At 47.1% G+C, this 26,051-nt stretch overlaps 1 protein-coding gene and 1 long non-coding RNA gene across 8 annotated transcripts; one reads left to right on the forward strand and one right to left on the reverse strand.

The window, feature by feature from the left end:
* The first annotated feature begins 7,077 nt into the window (after positions 1-7,077).
* LMAN2L (lectin, mannose binding 2 like) lies at positions 7,078-26,003 on the forward strand. Of its 7 annotated transcripts, XM_086328154.1 has the most exons (9): positions 7,078-7,288; positions 8,468-8,586; positions 11,454-11,571; positions 12,353-12,435; positions 19,380-19,412; positions 20,808-20,969; positions 21,062-21,176; positions 24,122-24,241; positions 24,563-26,003. In XM_086328154.1, exons 1-9 carry the CDS (start codon positions 7,102-7,104, stop codon positions 24,703-24,705), a joined length of 1,080 nt encoding a protein of 359 aa, XP_086184280.1. In that variant the 5' UTR covers positions 7,078-7,101; the 3' UTR covers positions 24,706-26,003. The 7 variants fall into 7 exon arrangements, with proteins under 7 accessions (XP_086184280.1, XP_086184286.1, XP_086184281.1 ...); XM_086328160.1 differs by lacking the exons at positions 12,353-12,435; positions 19,380-19,412 and adding an exon at positions 9,067-9,147; XM_086328155.1 differs by lacking the exon at positions 19,380-19,412.
* On the reverse strand, positions 13,670-17,422 carry LOC147363753 (uncharacterized). The gene is made up of 2 exons (XR_015137413.1): positions 13,940-17,422; positions 13,670-13,772 (listed from the first exon to the last, which is right to left on the reverse strand). It is a non-coding gene; the product is annotated as an uncharacterized LOC147363753 (long non-coding RNA).
* Positions 26,004-26,051: the final 48 nt, after the last annotated feature.

Genomic DNA, 26,051 nt, shown 5'->3' on the forward strand with positions numbered 1-26,051 from the left:
TATGAATTTCTTTTTTTAAATTACTGTATTCTTGGCTGTGCTGGATCTTCACTGCTGCTTGTGGACTGTCTTTAGTTGCGCCAAGTTGGGGCTTCTCTTTGATTTTGTGCACAGGCTTCTCATTGTGCTGGCTACTCTCACTGGGAAGCACAGGCTCTAGGCATGTGGGCTTCCATAGTTAGTTGCAGTTCCCGGGCTCTAGAGCACAGGCTCAGTCATTGTGGGGCATAGGCTTAGCTGCTCCTAGGCATAAGGGATCTTCCTGGATGAGGGATCAAACTCTTATTCTGCATTAACAGGCAGATTCTTTACCACTGAGCCACCAGAGAAGCTCCCAAATATAAATTTCTTAACTAATATACTAATATTTACAATGTAATAATATACTAATACTAATTTCTTAATATGTGTGTCTATGTTCAATCATGTCCAACTCTTTGTGACCCCATAGACTGTAGTCCATCAGCTTCTTCTGTCCGTGGAATTTTCCAGGTAAGAATACCGGAGCAGGTTGCCATTTCCTCCTCCAGGGGATCTTCCTGACCCAAGGACTCAAACCCACTTCTCTTGTGTCTCCTGCATTGGCAGGTAGATTCTTTCTCACTGTACCAGCTGGGAAGCTCAATTTCTTAATATACTGAGAAATTAAACTGCTAAGAGTCTGTAAAACAATTGTGCTTCAAATAAAAAAAATTTTTAAACTGCTAAAAGGGTTAGAGTGTTCAGTGGGAAATCCTCATGAATATATTAGTAAAATAGACTTGATTTGAATATCTAACACAGGACATTTGGAAATAGCCTCTCCCTTGGACAGAATTGATACACCCTGACATATTTTCATCCCTTGAGTCTTCTTTTTTCTAGATTATAGACTCTTTTCTTTTTAGTTATGACAACATTGTTTTGGATGGGTCACAATGATCTTTACAGATTATAGCTAATCACAGTCTTCATTTTCTGCAGAAATTTAGAAAACACCACACACACACACACACAAATGTGTACCCAGCACGTTTCCTGATCATCTCCAAAGGAGATTTTATAAAGCTTTTTATTATGGCAACTGTCAAACATCTGTAAAGCTAGAAATATCAATAGAGGGAATCCCCATATATTCATAACTCAGTTTCAATATTTATCAATATCCTGCTGCCTTTTTTTTTTTTTTCCAATCTATCCTACCCTAGCCCAAACACACACCATATTCCCTCAGGGTATTTTAAAGTAATTCTCCAAGCTAAGCTTCAACAGTACATGAACCAAGAACTTCCATATGGTCAAACTGGATTTAGAAAAGGAACCGGAGATCAAATTGCCAGCATCCACTGGATCATCGAAAAAGCAACAGAATTCCAGAAAACATCTACTTCTGCTTCATTGACTACACTAAAGCTTTTGACTGTGTGGATCACAACAAACTGTGGAAAAGTCTTAAAAAGATGGGAATACCAAACCACCTTATCTGCCTCCTGAGAAACCTGTATGCAAGTCAAGAAGCAACAGTTAGAACTGGACATGGAACCACGTAGTCATAGTAGTAATGGTGTTACTTGCTCGGTCGTGTCTGACTCTTTGCGATTCCACGGACCATAGCCCGCCAGGCTCCTCTGTCCATGGGGTTCTCCAGGCAAGAATACTGGAGTGGACTGCCATTCCTTTCTCCAGAGGATCTTCCTGACCCAGGGATTCAACCAGGGTCTCCCGCACTGCAGGCAGATTCTTTACCATTTGAGCTACAGGGAAGACCCTATGGAACAACAGACTGGTTCTAAATTGGGAAAGGAGTACATTAAGGCTATATATTATCACCCTGCTTATTGAACTCATATGCAGAGTACATCATTCGAAATGCCAGGCTGGATGAAGCACAAGCTGGAATCAAGATTGCTGGGAGAAATATCAATAACCTCAGATATGCAGATGACACCACCCTTTGCTTTCTTGGCAGGAAGCAAAGAAGAATGAAAGAGTCTCTTGATGAAAGTGAAAGAAGAGAATGAAAAAACTGGCTTAAAACTCAACATTCAGAAAACTAAGATCATGGCATCTGGTCCCATCACTTTATGGCAAATAGATGGGGAAACAATGGAAATAGTGAGAGAGTTTATTTGGGGGGCTCCAAAATTACTGCAGATGGTGACTATAGCCATGAAATTAAAAGACACTTGCTCCTTGGAAGAAAAGCTATGACCAACCTAGACAGCATATTAAAAAACAGAGACATTATTTTGCCAATAAAGGCCAGTATAGTCAAAGCTATGGTTTTTCCAGTAGTTTTGTATGGATGTGAGAGTTGGACCATAAAGAAAGAATTGATGCTTTTGAACTGTTGGGTTGGAGAAGACTCTTGAGAGTCCCTTGGATTGCAAGGAGATCAAACCAGTCAATCCTAAAGGAAATCAGTCCTGAATATTCATTGGCAGGACTGATGCTAAAGCTGAAGCTCCAATACTTTGGCCACCTGATGAGAAGAGCCAGCTCGTTGGAAAAGACCCTGATGGTGGGAAAGATTGAAGGAAGGGAGAAGGGGACAACAGAGGATGAGATGGTTGGATGGTATCACCAACTCAATGGACATGAGTCTGAGCAAGCTCTGGGAGATGGTGAAGGACAGGGAAGCCTGGCGTGCTGCAGTCCGGGGTTGCAAATAGTCAGACAGAACTGAGCAACTGAACAATAACTGATTCTTATCTCTAAATTCAGGTGCAGTAAGCTGCTTGAAATTTACTCTGTTAACTGAGAACAAATGTCCTCATCTGAAAGTGGAGCAGTGGCTGCCTTGCCCACCACATCAAGTCCTTGTGATGTTAAAATGAGAGACTGGAGAGGGATGTGGGTCTGGAAATTGGCTCGGGGCAGATTCTCTGGGGAGTGATTTTTGAAACCATATCCCTGGGCCCTACCCCAGACTTATGAATCAGGTGTCCGGGAGTGAGTCTCAGGCAACTGTACGTGGCAAAAGCACTCCAGACTATTTAAAATTGTGACTTGTTGGGAAGTCAGAATTTATGCGTTGCCACTGGTTAATGTTCGAGCTTCTGTCCCTTTCTGTCCTCCAGAGTCTGCTGGGAATGTGGGGGGTGGAGCCAGGTCAGATGTAACTACAGGGCTAAAGATGAGCCCAACCTGGATTTCTGAGGGTCAAGGGATGGTCTTGATCCTGGAAGAATAGAAGGCCTGATGTTAAACCTTGCTCTGTGTCCTAGACTTGGGTGAGATTTAAATGGAATATCAAGGTTTAGAACTGAAGGGTCGTACTAACACAATATTGTGAATCAACTATGCTTTAATTTAAAGAAAAAAAAGAACTGAAGGATGGGAGAGAGAAGAAAGGATGGGGCCAAGCTTCCACTTGGAGCCTCTTTCATGGAGTAGGGGAGCATCAGGCTTTCAGGTGCTCCTGAGTGGAGGTACCTGTCTGATTTTGAAGACAGGAAGCTAGGAATTATCCAGAACTCCAGAATGCACAGTTCACTTTGTACATCAATGCCCCCTCCCTGGAGATGTGCAACCCCAGCTCATGATTCCGTGGAGTAAAGAGGAATATTAGACAGCTGAAAGGGTGGTAAAGAATCTGCCTGCCAATGCAGGAGACACAAGAGACATGGGTTTGATCCCTGAGTTGGGAAGATCCCCTGGAGAAGGAAGTGACAAACTTCTCCAGTATTCTTGCCTGGGTATTCTTGCCTGGGAAATCCCATGAACAGAGGAGCCTGGCAGGCTGCAGTCCATAGGGTCACAAAGAATTGGACGTGACTGAAGTGACTTAGCACAAAAGGTGGTGGTAGGTCAAGACCTGACCCAGCTTTCAGAGGTTGCGTCCGTGTGTGTAGGGCCATGCTGGAGGGGGACATGGCTTTTTCTCTTTCCCTCCACCTCCCCTCCACACCTGGACATGTTGAACTCCGTCTGAACCCTGTAATTCTGGAAAGCAGCTACAGTCAAGAAATGCCTTCCCTGTTTTTGTGTCCCCTCCACACCCCATTTTGAGTTCTGAAAATGACTAACCTTAAAGGAGGTTAGTTACAGAATATTCTGTTATAGAATATTCCAAGATAAGACTCACTTCCACACTTCCTCGCTGACTCAGATAAGATTCTCTCCAGCCCTCATCGTGCCAGCTCCTTGTTTACCTGCCCCTATAAAACCCCAGGTCTCCCTCTTTTCCTGTGATACATTCCTCACTAGTGAGCATTCTGCTTTTTTCAACAGTATGATTTATGCATTTTGTCTTTCACACCCTTCTTTTATTCCCTTTTTATTCATTGTAATGAATTTTATAATGAGAGATCTCCTGACATAATCTACAAAAAATCCAGCTGACAGGCTGCTCAACAATGTGAATGTACTTAATGCCTCTGAACCATATACTTAACGATGGTTAAAATGGAAAATCTTATTTTATGTCTATTTTACCACCATAAAAAAATTCCAGCTGACAGAGAAATACAATGGACATTGTTTTATTAAAAACAATTAGGATCCCTACTATGTGCTGGGTGATGGGTTAAAGAGTCAGGAAGTGGGTGGGGCCTGGGATAGGAAATGAGTAAGATGTGTTCCCTGTGGTCCGGGAGCACCCAGACTTGCTGGGGCAACAAACACATACTCTGCTAATTGAGCTCCGTAATTCAGGATGACACACTTCGTAATGGACACATGTAGATTGACTTGATGCAGGCTGAGCAGGGCCTTGAATGTTACACTAGGGAGTTTGAATTTTAACTCCTGGTAATTGGAGGCATGAATGATTTTAAAGCCAGGATGTGACACAAATAGATTCATTCAATTCCTAAGGTTTTGTCACCCCGTCATCTGCTTTGTGTAAAGATCAATGGTTGTGACAACTCTAATTTTAAAAAGTTGATCCCGCATACAACAGGCTCCTATTCATGTGTTTGTGCGCTCAACTGCTTCAGTCACATCTGAATCTTTTCGATACCATGACTATAGCCTGCCGGGCTTCTCTGTCTATGGGATTATCTTGGCAAGAATACTGAAAAGTGAAGTGAAAGTGAAAGTTGCTCAGTTGTGTCTGACTCTTTGCGACCCCATGGACTATACAGTCCATGAAATGCTTTACCACTGAGCCTCCTAGGAAGCCCTCATAGTCATGTATCTCCTATTAAATATATTTATGCTCAAGAAAGAAAAATTTAATTTTAATTAAGTCTATCAGGAAGACAAGCAAATGCTGTGTAAGAAATGTTCTTGGAACATTGAAAGCTCAGAGTGCCTGAGAGAGTCAGGGAAGGCTTTCAGAGGAAGTGGATTGGGGAAAAGAAGAGGGAACAGGGAAACTGGAGCATATAGATGAAGGACCGGGGCTGTGGGTCAGATGGCAGAGGGCTTTGTGTGCTAAGTTGAGGGGCCCGAATCTCTTCCTCACAGGTGATGGTGAACCCTCATTTGTGTGTGTGCTCAGTTGGGTTCAGCTCTTTTCGACCCCATGAACTGTAGCCTGCCAAGCTCCTCATGTCCGTGAAATTTTTCAGGGAAGAATGCTGGAGTGAGTTGCAATTTTCCTCCTCCAGGGGAACTTACCAACCCAGGAATTGAACTTGCATCTATCTCTTGCATCTCCTGCATTGGCAGGCAGATTCTTTATCACTAGCGCCACCTGGGAACCATCATGGGCTCTGTTAATAAGGATGATTCTTGGACTGCAGGGAGATCAAACCAGTCAGCCCTAAAGGAAATCCACTGAATATTCATTGGAAGGACTGATGCTGAAGCTGAAGCTTCAGCACTTTGGCCACCTGATGTGAAGAGCCCACTCATTGAAAAAGCCCCTTATGCTGGGAAAGATTGAAGACAAAAGGAGAAGAAGGTGGCAGAGGATGAGATGGTGAGATAGCATTGCTGACTCAATAGACATGAGTTTGAGCAAACTCTGGGAGGCAGTGAAGGACAGGGAAGCCTGGTGTGCTGCACTCCATGGGGTCGCAAAGAGTGGGACAAGACTTAGGGACTAAACAGAAGCAGTGCTTACAACATGCCAGACGCTACTCTAATAGCTTTATCGATACGGACTGGCTTAACCCTGACACTCAGGAAAGAGCATGGCTACATGCTTTAGATCACTTGGATGGCCACGTTGATGATGGTGGCCAGAACAATAGTTGGGACACTTGTTGCTGCTGTTCAGCAGAAAGACAAAGGGAGGGATGGAAAGGCTGTGGTGGCTCTGAGAAATAATTAAGACTAAAACCATCAGTTATTTATTGGTTGGGTAATGGAATTGGTGAGGAAGAGAATGGAAGCTGGGATGAATCTCAGTTTTTTGGCTTCAGGGCTGGAGATGCGATTATACTAACAGGTAAAGGATTGATTACTCTGTTTCCTTTCTCAGAGGACCTGCTGAAGTCCCCCAGAGCCCCCTACTCTCTCACAGATTATTTAGAAGTGAGTTTACTTTCCAAACATATGGCGATTTCTCAGAAATCTTTCTGTTACAGATTTCTAGTATAATACCGTCATGATAGGAGAATATCCTTTGTGTGATTTCAATTCTTTTAAATTTGTGGAGGTTTGGAGTCTTTTGGCTCAGATTATCTTGGTAAATGTTTCTTTTTCACAGAAGAGAATGTGTCTTCTGCCATTGTTGGCTGGTTTTATAAATGTCATCAGGTCAAGTTGTTTGATAAGTACTCTTCAAGCCTCTTATAAATTTGATAATTTTCCAGCTCCTTGAGTTGTAAATTTCTCTATTTCTCCTTTCAGTTTTATAGCCTCTTGATTGGTACCTCCGTACAGTCAGGAGTGAGTGAGTGAGTGAGTGAGTGGCAGTGAAGTTAGAAGGTTTGCGTGGGGACTAGAAGAAACACTTTATCTCCTTAAATTTACTCCAGAACGCAGACACAAAATGGAAATCACTATGTATGCCAGGAGGCCTAGTGGCACTCAGGATAAATGCAAAAACGTAAGGGAGGCCAGGCGGGTTGGCAAGGCAACTGGTACTCAAGCCAGCCAATCGGTGAAAGTCTCACCTGCGGGGGCGGGGATTATATGAGAGCCAATAGGACGTGAAGCAGATGGTCCCACGGACCAATGGCTTGGAGGACGGGGCGGGCTTTTAATGAAGGGACGGCGGTGGGAAAGATGGCGGTGGCCCTGGGACCCTCTGGGTGGTGGCAGCGGTGGCGGCGGCGTTTGTCGGCACGGGAAGTTTCCAGGATGTTGCTCCTTCTCCTTTTGCTAGGGTCTGGGCAGGGGCCACGACAAGTCGGGGCGGGTCAAACGTTCGAGTACCTGAAACGGGAGCACTCGCTGTCGAAGCCCTACCAGGGTGAGGCGCCGGGAGCTAGGTGGTCGTGCACTGGGAGGGCTTCGGGACCCCAGCTTGTCCATAGAGGCGGGGGCGGCGAAGGGCTTCGTGACCCCGAGGAAGCTGGGGGCGGTGGGTGGGAGCCCCTGGGGACTCTCGCTGTGTTCGGGAGCCACGGATCCTAAGGGCAGGGGTCAGCTTTCTCTCTCCCCACCCCTCGGAATTAGTCCTGGAAGTTTCCAGCAGGTCGAAGCAGGGTTCTCGGATGCCACTAGCGCCGGGCGTGGATGAAGGGGATTTAGCGATGGACAGGTGGAATGTGGGCAGGGGAGAGAACTGCGAACGGTGGACCGTGATTGAGGGCCACTAGCAGTAAGCTGGGCTTCTGATGGAGCTGTGGATGTGCGAGAAATAAAGCATGAGGCAGAACTGGGGTAGAACTTGGCCGCACTGAGAAGATAAAATGCTGTTGTCAATTAAGACACCTGTTCTTCTCCAGTCCAGGAGCCCTACTGATAAAAGAGGCTGGTTAGCTTTGGTGTGTTTAGTGTACATAGGCCGCTAGGCACAACTCATCAACCAGCAAATTTACATGGTTAGCTGCAGAGAGGACCAAATCAGTGCAGATGGCTTAATTTGTTTCCCTACTGAAGGATATGGGGACAGCATACAAACAAAAACACAAAGCATAAGAGAGTATACTCTGCTGCTAAAGGTGATTGCTTATTCACTTAGAGGATGTCTCCAGTGCCTTCTCCTTGCTAATACAGTGGGTAACAGACACAGAGTTCTCACTTGCAAGGGGCTGATAGTCTGAGGTAAGGGGGAAAGTAGCTTCTCCTTCAAAGAAAGAATGTGATTAAGCCCTAGAGCCCCAGAGAGTCAAGCTCTTTTTGGTATAACTGGGGACATTTTTTCTTTCACGGTGCTAAAGTTTACTCACATATAAAATGGGGAAGAATGAATCTGAGCATGGTTACTGTGGCGTGGATGAAGTGACAACTCTGATGTGCTCTAGGGTCTTCACCTGAGAAAGTCTTTGTGAAAAGAAGAAAGGTGGTAAAGAGTTAAGATTTAATGAGTGACAGGAGGTGGGACATGAAGGGGGAAGAAAGAGGACTCCAGCTTTCAGAGGGCCCATGGCGGTTTTCCAAATGGGTTGGGGTTGAAGAGAATGACTGATCTACTTCCTCCCCGTAGGTGTGGGCACAAGCAGTTCCTCTCTGTGGAATCTGATGGGCAATGCCATGGTGATGACCCAGTATATCCGCCTTACGCCGGATATGCAAAGTAAACAGGGTGCCCTGTGGAACCGGGTGGTAAGAGTCTTTCTCCCTCCTGTGTTGGTGACCCAGAAAAATGCTAAAAAAGTTCAGTGGCATACTGACTTATTCTCAGTCCCCGCCCCCATATTCTGTCTTCTGTGAATATGAAGTATTTTCATTTGAGAGATTATGATGACGTTCATATTGAAATCAGATATTTAGGGAGATGATCTCTCTTCCCCTAATTATAGCAAATAATTGGTTTTGATTCAGTTTTCTGAAATGTCTTTAGTTCCTGATTGACCTGATAGTGTTACTTTGGAGGTTAATAAGTCAACTCACATTTAATTACTTTGCTTTATAAAATAAAAAACTACTCTTAAATTTATCCTACACTTCATCCCAGTATCCCTGACCTCCTTCCCCCCCACCCCTTGTTATTTCCTTTTGAGTTGAATTTTAAATTTTATTTTCATGTAAAAGCCACTTTGAGCCCTTGGTCATTTTCTTTGTCCTTCCCTGGGCCTTTTCTAGCGACATTGTCTTCCTTGAGGTATGGCGGCAAGAAGTGAATGCAGTATTCCTGGTGTGGCTGCACTGTGATTTTGTACAAGTGTAAGATGATGCTTTCTTTTCGGTTTCCAGGGCTCTTTGCAAATCTTTTATGATCACTTTACTTTGGGGAGTGGCCTTGGCATTCTTCAATACTTTTGGGTGCTCAGAGGCTACGAACTTACTTTCCCATGGTTTTATCATTGGTTGTGGATAAGTGCACGTCAGAAAAAGGAACAGTTTCTTGTCCCTGCTCATTTTATGTGGCAGAGGCTTCTGAAGAAGCAGAGAGACCAGAAGTTTCTATGTGAGCTATTTGTACACTCTGGCCCCTTAACCCAGATTGCAGTGCTGAGCTCATTCTTGGACGGAATGCAGGGCAGTGTGCTTGGATAGAAGAGGTGGAGGGCTGGCGGCTGAAAGACTTGAGTTCTCAATCTGATGGTCTCACAGACCCTCTGTGAGCCCTGGCAGTTATTTATCCTCTCTCAGTTTTCAGTTTCTCCAACTGTCAAATGAGCTTCATCATATTGGTTCTACTTGCCCACCAGGGTTACTGTGAGAGTAAAATAAGGCAATAGACATGAACAAGCTTTGGGAAGTTAAGATGGTTACAGAAATGCGCTGTTGTTTGTTACATGTCTGTTACAAGAGTCACTGATACAGGTCTATGGATTCTAAGTGATTTTGTCCAAGGCTTGATACTTTGCTGTTATCTTGCTGGCTGTCTCTTTGTAACCCTTTTATGTAGCAGTGATTCTAGTCTAGGATCTAGTTATCTTGCTCTTTTTCAGATTCTCTGTTACCTATATTTTTTGTTATCTGACTGTCAGAGTGAGCCTTAGCATTGTTTCTGAGTTATTTGAATAGGATTGATTTGTTTGAGCAGTAGTGCTCCAATTTGGCTGTCCTTTGGAGTTGGTGGCTGGGTCCCACCCCAGAGATGCTAATTTAATTAGAATGGGTACTTGGATTTTTAAAAGCTCCTTGGGTGAATCTGACATGCAGCAGATTTTGAGACCCACGGTTAGACATAACCCTGAGCAGGACTGTGTAACACTGCGCTACACGAGGCCAGTGGCAAGAGCGGCCGAGGCCTCTTGGCTCAGTGTCTTCCCAGAGGTGTAATACCCCACTGGCTATGGGGGCAGCTTCTGGCCACTGAATTTCACTCTTGCCCTGAAATCGAAATCAAATAGCAGAAAGATGAGAACCCAAGATGACAACTGGGGGCTTGGCTTATCAGAGGAGGGGAAGCTATTGGAGATTTCAGGGTTCTTCGGTGAACTCGGAAGTGTCCACACCCCTTTTATTTTGACTATGTACTAATACTAGCACTTTAAGAGATTTCCCAGAAATTCAAAATGGAAGCTGCAAATAATTGTTGCTCAAGAGTCAGAGCAGTCTACTGGGTTTTTTTGTTTGTTTGTTTCTGAACAATCTACATGGAGGGCCTTTGCCTGAACTGGCCTATCTGCTCTTCCTTCCCCTCGTTTTTCACGGTGAAGCTTAACCAGGAGCCTCTCTAAACTAAATACCTACTCTAGTTTCTCTTTGAAAGTGTTCAACTATTTAGAACACTGAATTATCCACTTACTTCTGTCTCTACTTTTTTTTTTCTCCCAAGGTTTTGATACACAGTTCAAAAGAAAAACAGGAGTCTGTTTAGTGCCCACCTCCTTCGTGTTTTTCCACCAGAGGCTGTCTCTGTGGTGGGGCCAGGGGTGTCTCCTTTGGTGGATTTCTGCTCCTTGCCTGAGGGCCTGACACTGGTGGGGGCATAGCTTATCCCTTCTCCTGGGAACTCTGGGTTGCCCCTCAGCTTGGCATAGGGCCAAGTCTAGCTAATTAGAGTTGTTTGTAGTGGATGTTAATTATTCCTGGAGACCTTTGCCTGATGACTTAGGTTATCTTTTTCTTTTGTAATAAATGAGGCCTTGACCTTTCTTGAGATCCCAGCTTCTTAGAGTCTTTCTCTCAGAGGAGTGATCATAATTGCAGATGAGTATTAATTCAGCCACCTCTATCCTGGACACTGAGATCTTTTGCTGAGTGGGTATAGGATCACAGAAGTCTAACATGAAGTTCTCTCGTCTTTTCCAACCTTGGGATGCTATCCTGTTTCTGTTGGGAGATGGTGACGCTGATTGGGAGGTGTGTTCACTTATTATATTAAATACTGCATACAGATAAATGGCTCAATCTGTTTAATTTTACTACACAAACCCTTAGCAAGTCTTAAATTTTGGTTTTACCTCTTAGCCTCGCGTCCCCCGCGTTTGTGTTTTCCAAGTCTGTAGGCCGTGGATGAGGGCCCGAGGCCTGGTGTCTCAGGCTCCTCTTTGATTGCAGCGTCTCTTTCCCTTTAGCCGTGTTTCCTGAGAGACTGGGAGTTGCAGGTGCACTTCCGAATCCATGGGCAAGGGAAGAAGAACCTGCATGGGGATGGCTTGGCCATCTGGTACACGAAGGATCGGATGCAGCCAGGTACTGGGGCCCTGGGCTGCGCTTGTGGGGTGTGACAGGCCTGCTTTTTCACGTGCCCTCTTCGTGAGGCAGGCATGACTTCACAGTGCCAGCGGTTTTCCCTCTCCCTTGATGTTTGGATAAACACTGGCCTGTTTAGTCTCTAGAATGGGGTCTGAGTCCTAAAAACAGCTGACCTTGACTCATCCTGGGATGGTTTCTTGTTTATTGGTTACTTCCGCTTTCTCTTTGAAACTTCACGGCCCAGTTGGCTGAAGGAAACCACTGGCCCCCCCCAAATACTGACACTGGGCATACTGGTTTCTCCTGGGCCTGAGTAGAGACCTATCTCAGAACTCCTGAGTCAGGAGAAAGGAGAAGAGTTAGCTGTTTTTCCTTTTTGTACGGGAGGCTCTGCTGCAAGTACATGACAAACTGAGCCTGATCTGACCTGATCTCTTCTGCAATTAGAAGCAGAAACTTGGGAATTCAGTTCACTCGGGGGCATAGTCATCAACAAGTGTTTGTGAAGCACAATTCTTCAGGCGCACCTTAGCAACCAGGTCAAATCAGGGAGCAGCTGGAGTGCTAAGCAAGGAGACGCTGGCCTTCTCTCTCTCCCCTTTAATGACAAACAACTGCAGGTGCTTACTGAATGCTTGTTACAGATGTTTCTTCATCTTCAAGGGACGCCTGGGGGTCCTCTGAATCTCACTTTTTCCTCCATCACAGTGATGTGTTACTCCTTTATCTACTCTTGGCTTTGTTTCACTGTTGTTCATCGTCTGTTCTTTCTCTCTAGGGCCTGTGTTTGGAAACATGGACAAATTTGTGGGGCTGGGAGTATTTGTAGACACCTATCCCAATGAGGAGAAGCAGCAAGAGGTAATGGCCAGTGTCATAGCTTAGGTCAGCCACACCGAACTGACATCACAGCCCTTTGCCTTAGGAATGTTGTTCAGGAGGGAACACAGAAGAGGAAGTGAGGGGTTTGGTTCTCTTTTGTCTGTTGCACAGAGTTAATGTCTGTGTCAGTTTTTTTTTTCTAGAAGAGAGTCGTTCATGGTGCACAGTCTTGGGAGTGGTCCTCGTGATGAGGGCTTTTCAGTGTTAAACAGTGTTCTTTCTTGCGCACATTGGGAGCCGCTAGACTCAAGCATGTGTGGCCGGGTGGTGCTGTGGCTCCTAGGCCAGCACCAGAGCGAGCTGAACTGTGTGCCTCCACTCCCTTGACATCCTGTGTCGCTGCTGATCTCTCTTCTGCAGCTACTCCCTGTTCCCAGTATCCTTTTCTTCTTCTTCTCTTCCTCTAGGAAAGGCTGTAAAAAGATATTGATGAAATCTCAGCATTTTGTTGAAACCTGGTATAGGGTCCAGTCGACTTCCCTGGTAGCTCAGTGGTAAAGAACCTGCCTTCCACTGCAGGAGACACGGGTTCAATCCCTGGGTTGGAAAGACTACCCAGAAGAGGAAATGGCAACCCACTCCAGTATTCTTGCCTGGGAAATCACATGGACAGAGGAGCCTGGCGGGCTACAGTCACGCCAGGGGGGCACAAAAGAGTCAGAAATGACTTAGTGACAACAGCAACAGCAGTCTGGCTGTTAGCAGAAGCATCCTGCATTTCGTTAGCTGACCATAGGGTTCTCTAGTACTTGCTTATACTAGCAGCAGGGCTGTGCGCGCTCTCTGCCTGGGACTGCTGGCAGATGGTGGGAAAATGATTAGGACATGTTGTTGCTGGGTATCCTATCACTAAATCATATTTAGCAAGAAAGGCACAATTAGAAATGGAAGCAGAACTTACTTTTTCCCCAAAAAGTTCTTTATGAAAATTTTCAAACGTGTAAAAACAAATTGGATGAACAGATCATTGTCTATGCAAACCCAGCTTCAGCAGTTTTTCACATTTCCGTACAGAGTTTGGCTTAAAGGGGGTGGAAAGTGAGACCTGAGTTACGAGGGGAACCTTGCATTGTGGGTCAGTTAGAGACTTGCTTCTCGGTGTTGCTTCTGGGCTCTTCTTCAGTCTGCCAGACATCAGCCACTGTTGAGGTGCCCAGCCTGGGAATCAGTGAGCGAGATCCGCATGGCCCTCGCGCTCGGTAGCCCTGGCGTGTGAGCGTGCTGATGGGGTCTCTGCGGAGGTGCTCTCGGAAGACCTGGCAGGAGCATCTCACCTGGCGGGGACTTCCTCCAGGAAGTGATATTGACTTTGAAATCTGCAGAATTAGATCAGATTAGATGCAGATAGAAAAGCATATGTTAATGTGTTAAAGTTAGAGAAGGGACAATGAATGTGAAGGGGAAAAGGCAGGGGGAGAGAGAGATGAGGCTAGAGAGAAAAAGAGGGCCCTCAGTCTCCCCGTGTTCCAAGGCCTCCCTTCACCTTGCGTTCTTTGCTGCTACCGCTCTTCTGTCCCAAGCGCGTTTATGGGCCACTGTGACTGAGCAGCATCTCCTCGGGTGGCTGGTGACCTGTTCAGACCAGCTGCAGAGCTATTTGAGTGTAGGTGACTCGCCCTCACCATGCACATGGTGGGGCGAGTTCTGAAGGGTGGTGTGCCTATCAGGGAGTCTGGAGCTAAAAGTGTTTTAGAGGGTAAGCGCACTAAAGGATCTTAATGAGGGAGACGTCGTGAGAAGGGTTTGCAGTGCCGTTGAGGAAATAGTGGTGGTTAGAAATGCATCTGAAGCACGCGTGGGCTTTAGGGCTTGACTAGAGTTTTACACATGGCTCTCTGTTTCTCCCAGAAATAAATCATTCACGCTCTCTTAGCTTCCATTTCACTATCAGGCGGGAGTCATTCTGCCTAAGAGGGCAGATCTGATGGGCCTTGTTTTGTAAGGAGAGTAGATGTTAACCAAAAATATCAGTTTCAGGTGGTTAAAATTGGGACTTTTCTGCCTCAGCTGCAACTGCCCTTGGAATTATCTGCAAAGCATTTAAAGCTACTGCTCTCCAGGCCCCAAGCTCAGAGAGTCTGATGGGCAGCTTAACCTTTTCAAACATCTCTAGGTGAATCCCACATATAGCTGGCATAAAGGACCCCAGGATGCAGAAGCAGCTGGTTGGCGAGTGGCGTGAGCAGCTCACTGCTCTTCTCAGATCAGGCCAGCTTGGAAGTCGAGTTTCAGGTGCTTCCTATATTTTTTTAACGTAATGATTGTTTTTCCTCTCTTGAAACTGGAATAAGCAATATGCCGTAAATTTAACAACACATTCCCTCCAACCTTTATGTTGATGAAAACACTGATCCCTCTTGATCTCTTCATTGTTGGTGGAAAGAATTTTTACATTATTAAAAGAACTCTGTAACTTCGTAAATTCTCTTGTTATACTATTTGGATGTGATTTAGTGGGGTTTGTTTGTTTTTTTCTCAATCCTTGGTGAGGCAGTGTTTTCTAAGAGACACTCCTTTGGAAATTAGGTCCCAGGAATATTGGCCAGCTCTCAGATGTCATTAGGGATTGAGGCTGAGAAGTAGAAACCTATTTCTGCTACAGTTGAATACAATAAGATTATACATGCAATTTCAGGAGGTTCCTGGGTTCCCCAGAGTAGAACTGTAGACAAGATCTCCTCTTCCACAGAGTTGAACTATCTTCTCATTTACAAGAGCATTCATATACTGGGCTTTCCCAGTGGTTCAGTGGTAAAGAATCCACCTGCAGTGCAGGGGACGAAGGAGACAAGGGTTCGATCCCTGGGCTGGGAAGATCCTCTGGAGGTGGAAATGGCAACCCACTCCAGTATTCTTGCCTGGGAAATCCCATGGACAGAGGAGCCTGGTGGGCTATAGTCTGTTCATAGGGTTGCAAAGAGTTGGATGCAACTGAGACTTTACAGCACAGCACAGCATTCCCGTGCTGCCGTAACGGTGTGTAGCAGTGAAGGTTCAGACGTGCCTCTTAGGCACAGGGTAAGCTCTCAGAAAGTGCTGGCTGTTTGTGTTCACAGCACTAAATGACGTCCCTGGGGACATTTGCAGACATCTCGGCAGTGCTGCTGTGGCTCCGTGCTCTCCTTCTCCCCTCCCATCCTCCTTGTCTTCACACCTGGGTTCCAGAGAGCAGACCTGGCCAGCTTGCTCAAGTGCAGTGTGGTTTAGGTTGGTAAACCTGCTCTGAGAGTGACTCCTGGATGCTGGTTCATAGACTTGTGTTGGTTGGTAACAGTTTCCCTGGTTTGACAGTAGGAACAGTGAAGTGACTTCTCATAAATGTGAAATGTTTTATTATTTATTTATTATGAAATATTTCGTTTTTTTTTTCATTTAAAATGTTCTTTTTAAAACTGATGTTTATTTTAGATGGCTGTCTTGTCATTGTATTTTAATACAGTTATTGTATTTTAATTGTATTTTAACATATTTAATAGGTTAAAAAAAAAATCAAGAAAAAGCAAACCTGTTAATCCCCAGAATGTGTTATGTGTTTAGAGATTTTTAGTGGTCCATAACAGCCAGTGGTCTGGGAATTACTGCTCTAGAAAACATGTGTTTGGTTTTGTGTTTACATATGAGCACCTGTAGACAGTATTTAGATCTAGAAACTCACTTAGTCATTGAATGAGTGTTGACTGCCTTTCGAATGCCAAGCACTGTGCTGAACGCTCTGCGTATTTCACGTCATCTTCATAGCGAGCCCTGGGAGCTGTGTGTTGCCCTCCCTGCTCACAGCGCGGAAGGAGAATCTCCGAGATGACGCAGGCGGCAGTGGGGGCCTCCTGAGGGCTGTGTGTGCCCCTTTTTCTACCTAGCGAGTCACAGCGAGTGTGCTCTGCACCTGTGGGGTTTAGCATAGGATTCACAAGTTCACGCGTCCCTTTGCATTCAAGGTGTGCTGAAGGTACACTAGTACCTTGTAGTGCAAAAAGTTAAAAACACTTCCCCACTCTTCAGGCACAGCAGGCAGGAGCTCCTAATTTTTGGTGACTCTTCAAAGAGGAATGAAACTGCCACCTTTGCCACAGTCAGGGTGATTCTTCTGCCTTTGGTTCTGGCTGTATATAGGCTGCTTTCCAAGCAAAGAAACTTAGCTTCTGTGTGAAATTAGTGGGTACCTAGGAAACCCTTCAGGAACTCCTGACTGGGTGTAGAAGTTAAAGTGGCATTTAAAGACTTAGGGTTAACGTGAGGTGGCAAGTTGAAGGCCAAGCCGTGAGTTGCTGAAGTGGACAGATTCCAGCTTGGAAGCTGCAGGCCTCTGTCTAGTGCTGTATTTCTTAAATTCACCTGGCACATCCCAGTCATCCATAGCGCCTTTTATTTTTTTTTAATTTTTAATTGATTAACTACGTCAGGTCTTAGTAGCGGCGCACAGGCTCTCTAGTTGTTACCCCGAGGCTGTGGGACCTTAGTTCCCCAACCAGGGATCAAACCTGTGGCCCGTGCTTTGGGAGGCAGCTTCTCAACTGCTGGACCACCAGGGAAATCCTGCCTTTTAAAAAATACATAGTCCCATGCCCCATTCTAAACCTGCTGAATGAGGCTCTCTGACTGTAGTTCCCTCATGTATGTGCAGTTGAAAAGCTCCCCCAGGTCATGCTGAGGCCCAGCTGACCTCTGGTGCTGAAAAAGAGGGTGCCTCACCAGCCTTGGCAAGGGTGAGGACCCCTTAGGTTAAAGATCACTGTTCTCAGCACTCCTCAAAAGTTACAACTTAAACTTCTGATCCCAGGTACTGGGGTTGATACATCAAGCAAGCCTTGGGATCACCGGAGCTCCCGAGTGCATTTTCAATCCCTTCTTTTCCCTCATTGTTCACTGAAGTTATGCACTTTCTTCGTCCGAAGCCCAATTCAGTAAACTGCTGACAACACATTCATAATCCCCTTGTCCTAAATGATAGTGGTAGAAGAGTACTTTTCCAGCAGTTCAATCATCCACTGGTTCATTTCATACCTTGTGTAGTCCTGTACATAGGCCACCGGTGGTGTAAGAGAACAGCTGGGGAGCTGGTCTGAGGCTCCCCCGAGACCCTTACTGTGACCTGTAAGGCCCAGTGTGGTCTGGCTCCCGCTTCAGCTCCCACCAGCCTGTTCTTCACTCACTGAGTTGCAGACACCCCTAGTTCTGAAGATGCTAACCTCATGCTTCTTCAGCCCCCATATTTCTTGGTGGATTCCCTCTCACTGCTTGGTCTCAGTTCAGGTGTTGTCTCCTCAGGTATATTTCTCCTCTGTATTGTATTGCCTATTTTATTTTTGTCATAGTATTTATCACTGTCTCAAACAGTGACAGACTTTATTTTCTTGGGCTCCAAAATCACTGCAGGTGGTGACTGCAGCCATGAAATTAAAAGACGATTACTCCTTGGAAGAAAAGCTATGACCAACCTAGATAGCATTTTAAAAAGCAGAGACATCACTTTGCCAACAAAGATCCATATAGTCAAAGTTACGGTTTTCCAGTAGTCATGTATGGATGTGAGAGTTGGACCATAAAGAAAGCTAAGTGCCAAAGAATTGATGCTTTCGAACTGTGGTGCTGGAGAAGACTCTTGAAAGTCCCTTGGACCACAAGGAGATCAAACCTGTCCATCCTAAAGGAAATCAACCCTGAATATTCATTGGAAGGACTGATGCTGAAGCTCCAATCCTTTGGCCACGTAATGTGAAGAACTGACTCACTGAAAAAGACCCTGTTGCTGGGAAAGATTGAGAGCAAAAGGAGAAGGGGGCCACAGAGGATGAGATGGTTGGATGGCATCATCAACTCAATAGATATGGGTTTGAGCAAACTCTGGAAGATAGAGAAGGACAGGGAAGCCTGGTGTGCTGCAGTCCTTGGGGTCCCAAAGAGTCGGACCTGACTGAGCAGTTGAACAACAACAAGATTGATTGTATGTCTCCTCCCCTCTAATGTCAGCTCCATGAGAGCAGACATCTGCCTGTCTTATTTCCCATTGAGCATCCAGCGTCCGGGACAGTGCCTGGCTCATATTAGGTGCATACCCAGTATTAGAGAAAGGAATGCTTTGGGTTCTACCCCTTGGCCCACAGTAGGGCAGGGCTAAATTGAGCTTGTGTAGGTATCTCTTATTGCTAGTGCTGAGAACTGTAGCAGTTTTTTTGGAATAAAGCTAAACACCCTTGAACCTTCTGACTTTTCTAAATCTGTCCTGTTGCAACGTTCCCACGGAGCTTTTTCTTGCCCACATGTTGTAGGTTAGAATAACAATAACTGTTTGGAGATATATGTCCATAAGACTCAATTAGAGGGTAAATGATCCCTTTGGATTAGAGTTAATTTGATAGTCTCTCAAGTGGTGGGATTTTTGTCTTCTGGGCAAGAGCTACAGCCTGAGATCCTGGGCAGTAAAGGACATGTTGAATTTGGAAGAACCTAGCCATATTTATCACCCTCATCTCCCTCCTTGCCGCAGAAGTGCTGTCCTCTGGGCACAGACAAACTCCTGGCCTGACCTTTGGACTGTCAGAGACATAAGTGAGGCCTGCTTAGACAGTGTGATGCTGGGTGTTTTTATAGAGTTCTGAAAGTTTTAGGACCCTGTGTGGGTTAGAGAGGTCTTCCTAATGGACCCCCTTGAGTATCTGATGATAGCAGCAGACCTTCTCCTTAGAACATGTACAGGCACCTGCTCGTGTCGTCTTTTGCCTACAATTATTTTTGCCTAATACTGTGAGGGGTCTGAGGCCTTGCGGGACGCCCTCCGTGGATGCTAAAATTCTATTTGGGGATTGAGATTGGTGTTCTTCCACTGCAGCTGGGTCATAGCTCTTGCACAGATGTTTCTTTCTGACTTGGTCTCCTGTCTTCTGTGCCCTGTCTTGTTTTTATAATAACCTGCTGGACCCTCTCAGGCCCAGAAGAGGCGGTATTCTCCGGGAGTCCAGGTACTCAATTCTTGACTCACTGTGGCCATCCCCGATTCCCTTGTGTGCCCATCCGACATTTGCGACTGTTCTCAGTCTGTGTGGCCATTGTCTCCAGAGTCACCAGTCTCCAGTTCCGCCTGCATCTTCATCTTGCATGTTGATTGTCTAGAACAACGAGGAACCCCGCAGAGCAGTGGCATGTCTCATGCTTCCTGTCCTTTCATCACCCTGCCTCTCTCTTCACTGCCTTAGCCCCAGGCTTGTTGTGAAATGGTTAGCTTGTCATTTCTAAGGAAGAATTTGCTCCACAAGGGCTGTTGGAGAGAGAGGGTCTCCGAAGTAGGTGGGAGGATGGGTGGGCTCCGGGGAGACTTTCAGTAGGAGAACCTTGCCCACTGAGTATTACTGAGAGAAGTTGTGTGTCGTGAAGGGCCAGAAGGTCTTTTGACTGAGGATAGTCACCTGTGGCTGGAGAGGCCACCTGGTTCTGGCACTGTCCTTTCTGAGTCCTGATCCATTTCACATCATGTGCTTATAGAATGTTAGAATTTGAAAGGTGCTGTCCTAAATGGAAAGAGTTCCCTGAGCGAACAGGTATTTTCGAACAGAATACCTGGGTGCACCAAGTATTGGATTGGCCAAAAAGTTCATTCAAGTTTGTCCATAAGCTGTTAATGGAAAATTACAACTTTTTGGCCAACCTAGTACTTGCCTTGTGGGGGAAGAGGTGGAGCTATGGTGGACACATACAAAGAAGCATAATAAATGATTTTTCAGGAAGTTTACGTGGCAGTTGGTGATATGTGTTTGTATGTATGTGTATATACGCACACACATGCATACACACAGGGGCTTCCGCAGGGGCTCAGCGGTAAAGAATTTGCCTGCGATGCAGGAGTCACAGGAGACTCGGGTTCGATCCCTGGGTCGGGAAGATCCCCTGGAAAAGGGCATATTAACCCACTCCAGTATTCATGCCTGGAGAATCCATGGACGTCGGAACCTCTGGGCTACAGTCCAGAGGATTGGAAAGAGTCAGACATGACTGTAACAGCTTAGCACACGCGCACATACAAGTAAGAAGAAAACCAGTCTTGGGTGGAGTATAAGTGCCCAGTGCTGATCTCTGGGAGGAGAGTCAGGCCCAGAGTGTCAGAGGGGCCATTTCCAACCCACCCCAGATGGGAGGAGGATTCCTGGAGGCAGGTACTGAGGTCAGTCACTTCTTGGCCTTGTCCCTCGAGTGACCCTCTGAGCGTGGGCCCTCGGAGGCTGCTAGTGACAAGGCAGAGTGGCCGTCCGGTCTGTCGTGAAGAGCTCAGCTTTGTGTGCAGAAGTCCCGTCACTGTTGGCACAGGCGTTCCTGCGAGCGCTTCCTCACCACCCTCTGCTTTGCCTCCCCTGCCTTCCCAGCGGGTGTTCCCCTACATCTCTGCCATGGTGAACAACGGCTCCCTCAGCTACGATCACGAGCGGGATGGGCGGCCTACAGAGCTGGGGGGCTGCACAGCCATCGTCCGCAACCTCCATTACGACACCTTCCTTGTGATCCGCTATGTCAAGAGGCACCTGACGGTGAGTCCCTGTCCGGGCCCGTCGGCAGTGCGGGCCGTCTCGCTCCGCTGCCGGGGCCCGGCCCTGACTTGCCCCCCCTCTCTGTGCTGTAGATAATGATGGACATCGACGGCAAGCACGAGTGGAGGGACTGCATAGAGGTGCCGGGGGTCCGCCTGCCCCGGGGCTACTACTTTGGCACCTCGTCCATCACGGGCGATCTCTCAGGTACTGCCCTGCATGCTCCTTACTGGCCCTAACTCAGATCATGTCTCACTAGGCAGGCCCGGGCGTGAGAGCCCTCTGGGCAGAGCTCTGGCAAGCAGGTGCCCACGAGTGCTCCCCTTCCTGCATTCTTGTGTGTAGAGCCCAGATTGCCAGGCCTGGGGTCGTCTCGCACACTTGTGTCTGGCAGAGGCTTGCTGCTAACAGCAAGCAGCGCTCGCCTCTTCCTCAAGCAGTGCTTCCAGCCTGTGCTCTCCTTTTTCTTATGCCTGTTTCTGCAGGCACATCCTTTCACCCATATGCTGACTTCCCCTTCTCCTCGCAAAGCTTACCCTTGACTGACCCCCAAACTCTTTTGTGCTCAGATTTTTTTTTTTTTTTAAATAAAACCTACACTTTATTTATTTATTTATAGTTGGGCTGCATTGGGGCTTCTCTTGATGTGGTGTGTGGACTACAGAGCTTGCAAGCTCGGTAGCTGTGGCTCTTGGGCTTAGTTGCCCAAAGACGTGGAATTTCAGTTCCCCAATCAGGGATCGAACGTGCGTCCTCTGCACTGGCAGCACGGAGTCTTGACCCTGTGCTCAGACGTTTGGCTGTGTCGTGTGTGCAGAGGCCTCTGTAAACTACCCGCGTGGCAAATGCTGCGTTCGAACCTGTGTCTCTGCCACGCCCTGCCCTCAGGAAAGCCCCCTCTGTTTCTTTGCTCTGTGTGTTTGCTCTTTGTCTTCTCTTGAGCTCATTTGACCAGTTACCCTGAAACTCCTGCCTTACTTGACTTATGTGACATTAGCAGAACCAGGCTCTTGTATCTTCTCTGGATTTTTCTACCTACTTGTTTCCAAAGTTTCTCTTTTATGTCCCTAAGCCTCAATCATGATGTCTTTTGAGGTAAAGAAACTTTTGGTTCTTTTGATTAATATAGTGTATTATGACTGAAGCTGGTATGAAATAGAACTTCCTTGTGTCAAAACAGAAAAGCAAATGCCCATCTGAAACGTGCAGCATCTACTCGGTCTTGGCCCATTGTTGTCAGGAGAAACTGTGGGCTGTCCTGTTGTTTAATCTCGATCCTGGCACAGAAAACATTTTTTCTAATTGAAGGTAAATCCAGTTTTTTTCTTTAACCTGGTTTTACCTGCTAAAGATTCTAAGAGCCCAAACAGCTGTAAATGTCATCCTGATAATAGAGATGGCAAGAGGTCCAGTCCGCAGTAGCAGCCTAGTAGCACTGAGCACCCTACACTCATGTTTGTGGCCTCTTAATACCAGTTCCCACTAACAAGAATAAAAGCTTCCTGGAGAACGTGTCTGATGCCAGGTCTAAGGTAGGAAATACAAGCTAAAAACTTCCCAGAAAAGCAAAGAAGATATCAAAAACTTGTAGGTTCTTGTAAAAGGACTCAGGAGTCAACTTGAATAGGCTCCCACTGGGTAAAGTTGGTTTGAGTTGAGCATCAGTAAGAGGTACAACTTCAGTGTATTTTGTTGTTCAGTCATGTCCAGTTCTTTGCCACCCCGTGGATTGTAGCACACCAGGCTTCTCAAACTCATATCCATTGAGTCAGTGATGCCATCCAACCATCTCATCCTTCAGTTCAGTTCCGTTTAGTCGCTCAGTCGTGTCCGACTCTTTGTGACCCCATGGACTGCAGCACTCCAGGCCTCCCTGTCCATCACCAACTCCCGGACTTTACCCAAACTCATGTCCATTGAGTCAGTGATGGCATCCAACCATCTCATCCTTGGCTGCCCTTTTCTCCTCCTGCCCTCAATCTTTCCCAGTATCAGTCTTTTCCAGTGAGTTGGCACTTCATATCATGTGGCCAAAGGATTGGAACTTCAGCATCAGTTCTTACAATGAATATTCAGGACTGTTTTCCTTTAGGGTTGACTGGTTTGATCTCCTTGTTGTCCAAGGGACTCTCAAGAGTCTTCTCCAGCACCACAGTTCAAAAGCATTAATTCTTTGGCGCTCAACGTTCCTTATGGTCCAGCTCTTACATCCATACATGATTGCTGGAAAAACCATAGTTTTGACTATATGGACCTTTGTTGGCAAAACGGTGTCTCTGCTTTTTAATAAGCTGTCCAGGTTTGTCATAGCTTTTCTTCCAAAGGACAAATGTCTTTTGATTTCATGGCTGCAGTCACTATCCGCAGTGATTGAAACACATCAAATATGTTTGAATCTGTGAGTTTAAATGTTACTTTAAAAGGGGAGAGAAAAAAAATTGAGCCCCTAACTCCTTCATCCATCTCTGGTAATTAATAGTGAGATTCAGGGTCATAGTCACAGGAACTGGGAAGAGTTAGCCACAGTCCAGAAGGGAAGTGTGCTCCAGGCCAGTCGCTGTGCCCTGCCCATGGCCCGTTAGACAGCTGCTGTGCGGCCCTCTCCTCTTGGTCATGTGTGTAGTCCATGTTAAAGGGAAGCTGTGGGGCTGCTGCGTCTCCTGAAAGGTTTTACCTGTGATTGGGGCTGAGTTCTTGTATTATCTCTCAATTTTGAAATTATATAGGGGGCTTCCCTTGTGGCTCAGTGGTAAAGAATCTGCCTGCCAGTGCAGGAGACACAGCTTCAATCCCTGATCCAGGAAGATCCCACGTGCTGTGGAGCATCTTAAACCCGTACGCCACAGTTACTGAGGCCTGTGCTCTAGAGCCCGTGCTCCAAAACAGGAGAAGCCGCTGCACTGAGACACAGCCAAAAGTAAATAAATTTATGTAGGTAATGCATGCTTGTTGATGAAAACCATATATATAGGGTAACGTAGAATATTCCCTGTTGCCTGTCCTTACTTTTAGATGAGAAACAAGAGGTTTTGGTGGTGGGTTGTTGTTTTTTTTTCAGGTCACTGTGTGTGAGCTGTGCACTAGAAGCTTGAACCAGGACATTCTTCTCAGGGTGCCTTGAGTCATCCCTTTGTCATTCTCTCTGTCTCTAGACAACCATGATGTCATTTCCCTGAAGCTGTTTGAGCTGACGGTGGAGAGGACCCCGGAAGAGGAAAAGCTGCATCGGGACGTGTTCCTGCCCTCAGTGGACAACATGAAGCTGCCTGAGAGTGAGCACAGAGGTCCCGGGAGAGGGCCCCACGGCCGGCCAGGGGGTTGAGGCTGCTGGGGGGCCCAGGGGCCGTGCAGCCCAGCAGTGGGGCCTGGCTCCCCTCTGAGTTCTTCTCCGGGGCCCCTGGGGCACTGGCCCTGCTCTCTCACTGGGCTCCACGTTACCCGTGAGCAGTTCAGGGCTGCTTAGGTTTTCAGTTTTGGCATGTGGAAAGGGTGTACTGGAGCTCCGGCTCCCAGAAACTGGAAGAGCTCTCGGTCGGTCCTTCCCTCCTCGAGCGGCCCACTCCTTCTGACCTCCTTCTCTCTTGCTTCCTCAGTGACAGCCCCGCTGCCTCCCCTCAGCGGCCTGGCCCTCTTTCTCATCGTCTTTTTCTCTCTGGTGTTTTCCGTCTTTGCCATTGTCATCGGGATCATACTCTACAACAAATGGCAGGACCAGAGTCGGAAGCGTTTCTACTGAGCGCCCCCCGCAACCTCGCCCTGCGTGACTGTCCCCTCAGCGTGCGGGGGGAGCTGCGCTGACCTACCCACCCGGCCGGGTGGGCCTCCTCCTGTCGCCAGCACCTGGTCGGGCATGCAGGTCTGTCCCTGGAGCTGTGCGGGCAGGGACGCCAGCTCCCCCCATCACCTGTGAGGACGGCCAACTCTGGCTCAGGAAGCCTCCCCCGGGTGATGCTGCTGCGATGTGCCTTTCCCCAAGGTCCCGCCACTTGGGAGTGAAGAGGGCTGGTGAGAACCTGGGCCGCCGTGATGCCAGAACCCCCAGAAGGAGTCACCGAGCTCAGGCTGCCTTGCTGTTGGGCTCACAGGGCCCTTGGGCTTCACTTGTAAGTCTTCAAAGACTAGAAACTGGTGACTCCTCACACCTTCTGGCCAGCCAGCCACTGGTTTTTGATTTTTGTCCAAGCCCCTGTCCACCTGAGGCACTTTCCTTGGAAATCTGGATAGAAATCTCTTCCCTGCCTCTCCGTCCTTCCATCATTCTCTGCAGATGCAAGCTGAGCTGGAAAAGACACCTGGCTGCCTGTCCGTTAGGGCCTGGGGCTGCAGGACACACTCGGGTGTCACTGACCCTTGTTAGGTGGCCATGGGGAGGGGGCATTCTGCAGGGGCTTGCCACTCTGGCCTTTGTTCTTGAGGGTGGATCTTGGTTCTGTTGGTGTGTTCGTGACACTCCCAGTTAGGCCCCTTTAGGCCCCCGGTCAGGTGTGTGAAGTCAAGAGATGCTTGGGAGACGTCACGGGTGCTGTGGGACTAACTGTGAAACTGCTCCACGTTTTGACACTGAAAGCAACATCTACCACGTGACCTGAGGACGTGGAGATGTTTCTGGATGCTCCAGAGCCTGCTTCGCTGCATGTTTTGTGTTCATAACTTTCAGAATCCTACTTAGAGTGTCAAAATGTAAGGAACCTTTCTTCTATAGCCTCAGTTTGGATGCTCCCCAAAGAGGAACTCTTGCTTCTCTTCCTTAAGTGATAAGAAACGGTGGTTGTAAATCTGGGAGCAGTGGATCCCCGTCACCTGTGCCTGGAAGAGTTCACTGTTGTTTGAGCAGCAGAGCCTGAGCATCTTCCTCTCTGGGTCAACCCTGATGCCACTGCCTTACCCGACGAGGAGTCGGGCGCTGCTCGCCTGTCTGCCCTGTGATTCTGTTGCTGACAGGTGGACTCTCCCTGGAGGGTCTGGGCTCGGCTCTCCTAACCCTGTGCTTCTGTAGCCGGAGGGAAAGTCTTAACGTGGCTGATGAAAACCAAACATGCCCTTTTGCGTGGCCTTCCTTCTAGGGGTGGGTTTGGCTAAACC

This window comes from Bos grunniens, chromosome 11 (genome assembly GCF_055505025.1).
Source record: "Bos grunniens cultivar Pamir isolate PY7600 chromosome 11, Bosgru_T2T1.0, whole genome shotgun sequence".
Taxonomy (NCBI): Eukaryota; Metazoa; Chordata; class Mammalia; order Artiodactyla; family Bovidae; genus Bos; species Bos grunniens.

What these genes read in the sequence shown, in the direction of transcription:
- LMAN2L (XM_086328154.1), top strand. Translation starts at nt 7,102, where the DNA reads ATGGCGGTGGCCCTGGGACCCTCTGGGTGGTGGCAGCGGTGGCGGCGG. An exon ending in GGTATTCTCCGGGAGTCCAG is followed by an intron (nt 19,413 to 20,807) that starts GTACTCAATTCT and finishes CTGCCTTCCCAG; the next exon opens with CGGGTGTTCCCCTACATCTC. An exon ending in ATGTCAAGAGGCACCTGACG is followed by an intron (nt 20,970 to 21,061) that starts GTGAGTCCCTGT and finishes TCTGTGCTGTAG; the next exon opens with ATAATGATGGACATCGACGG.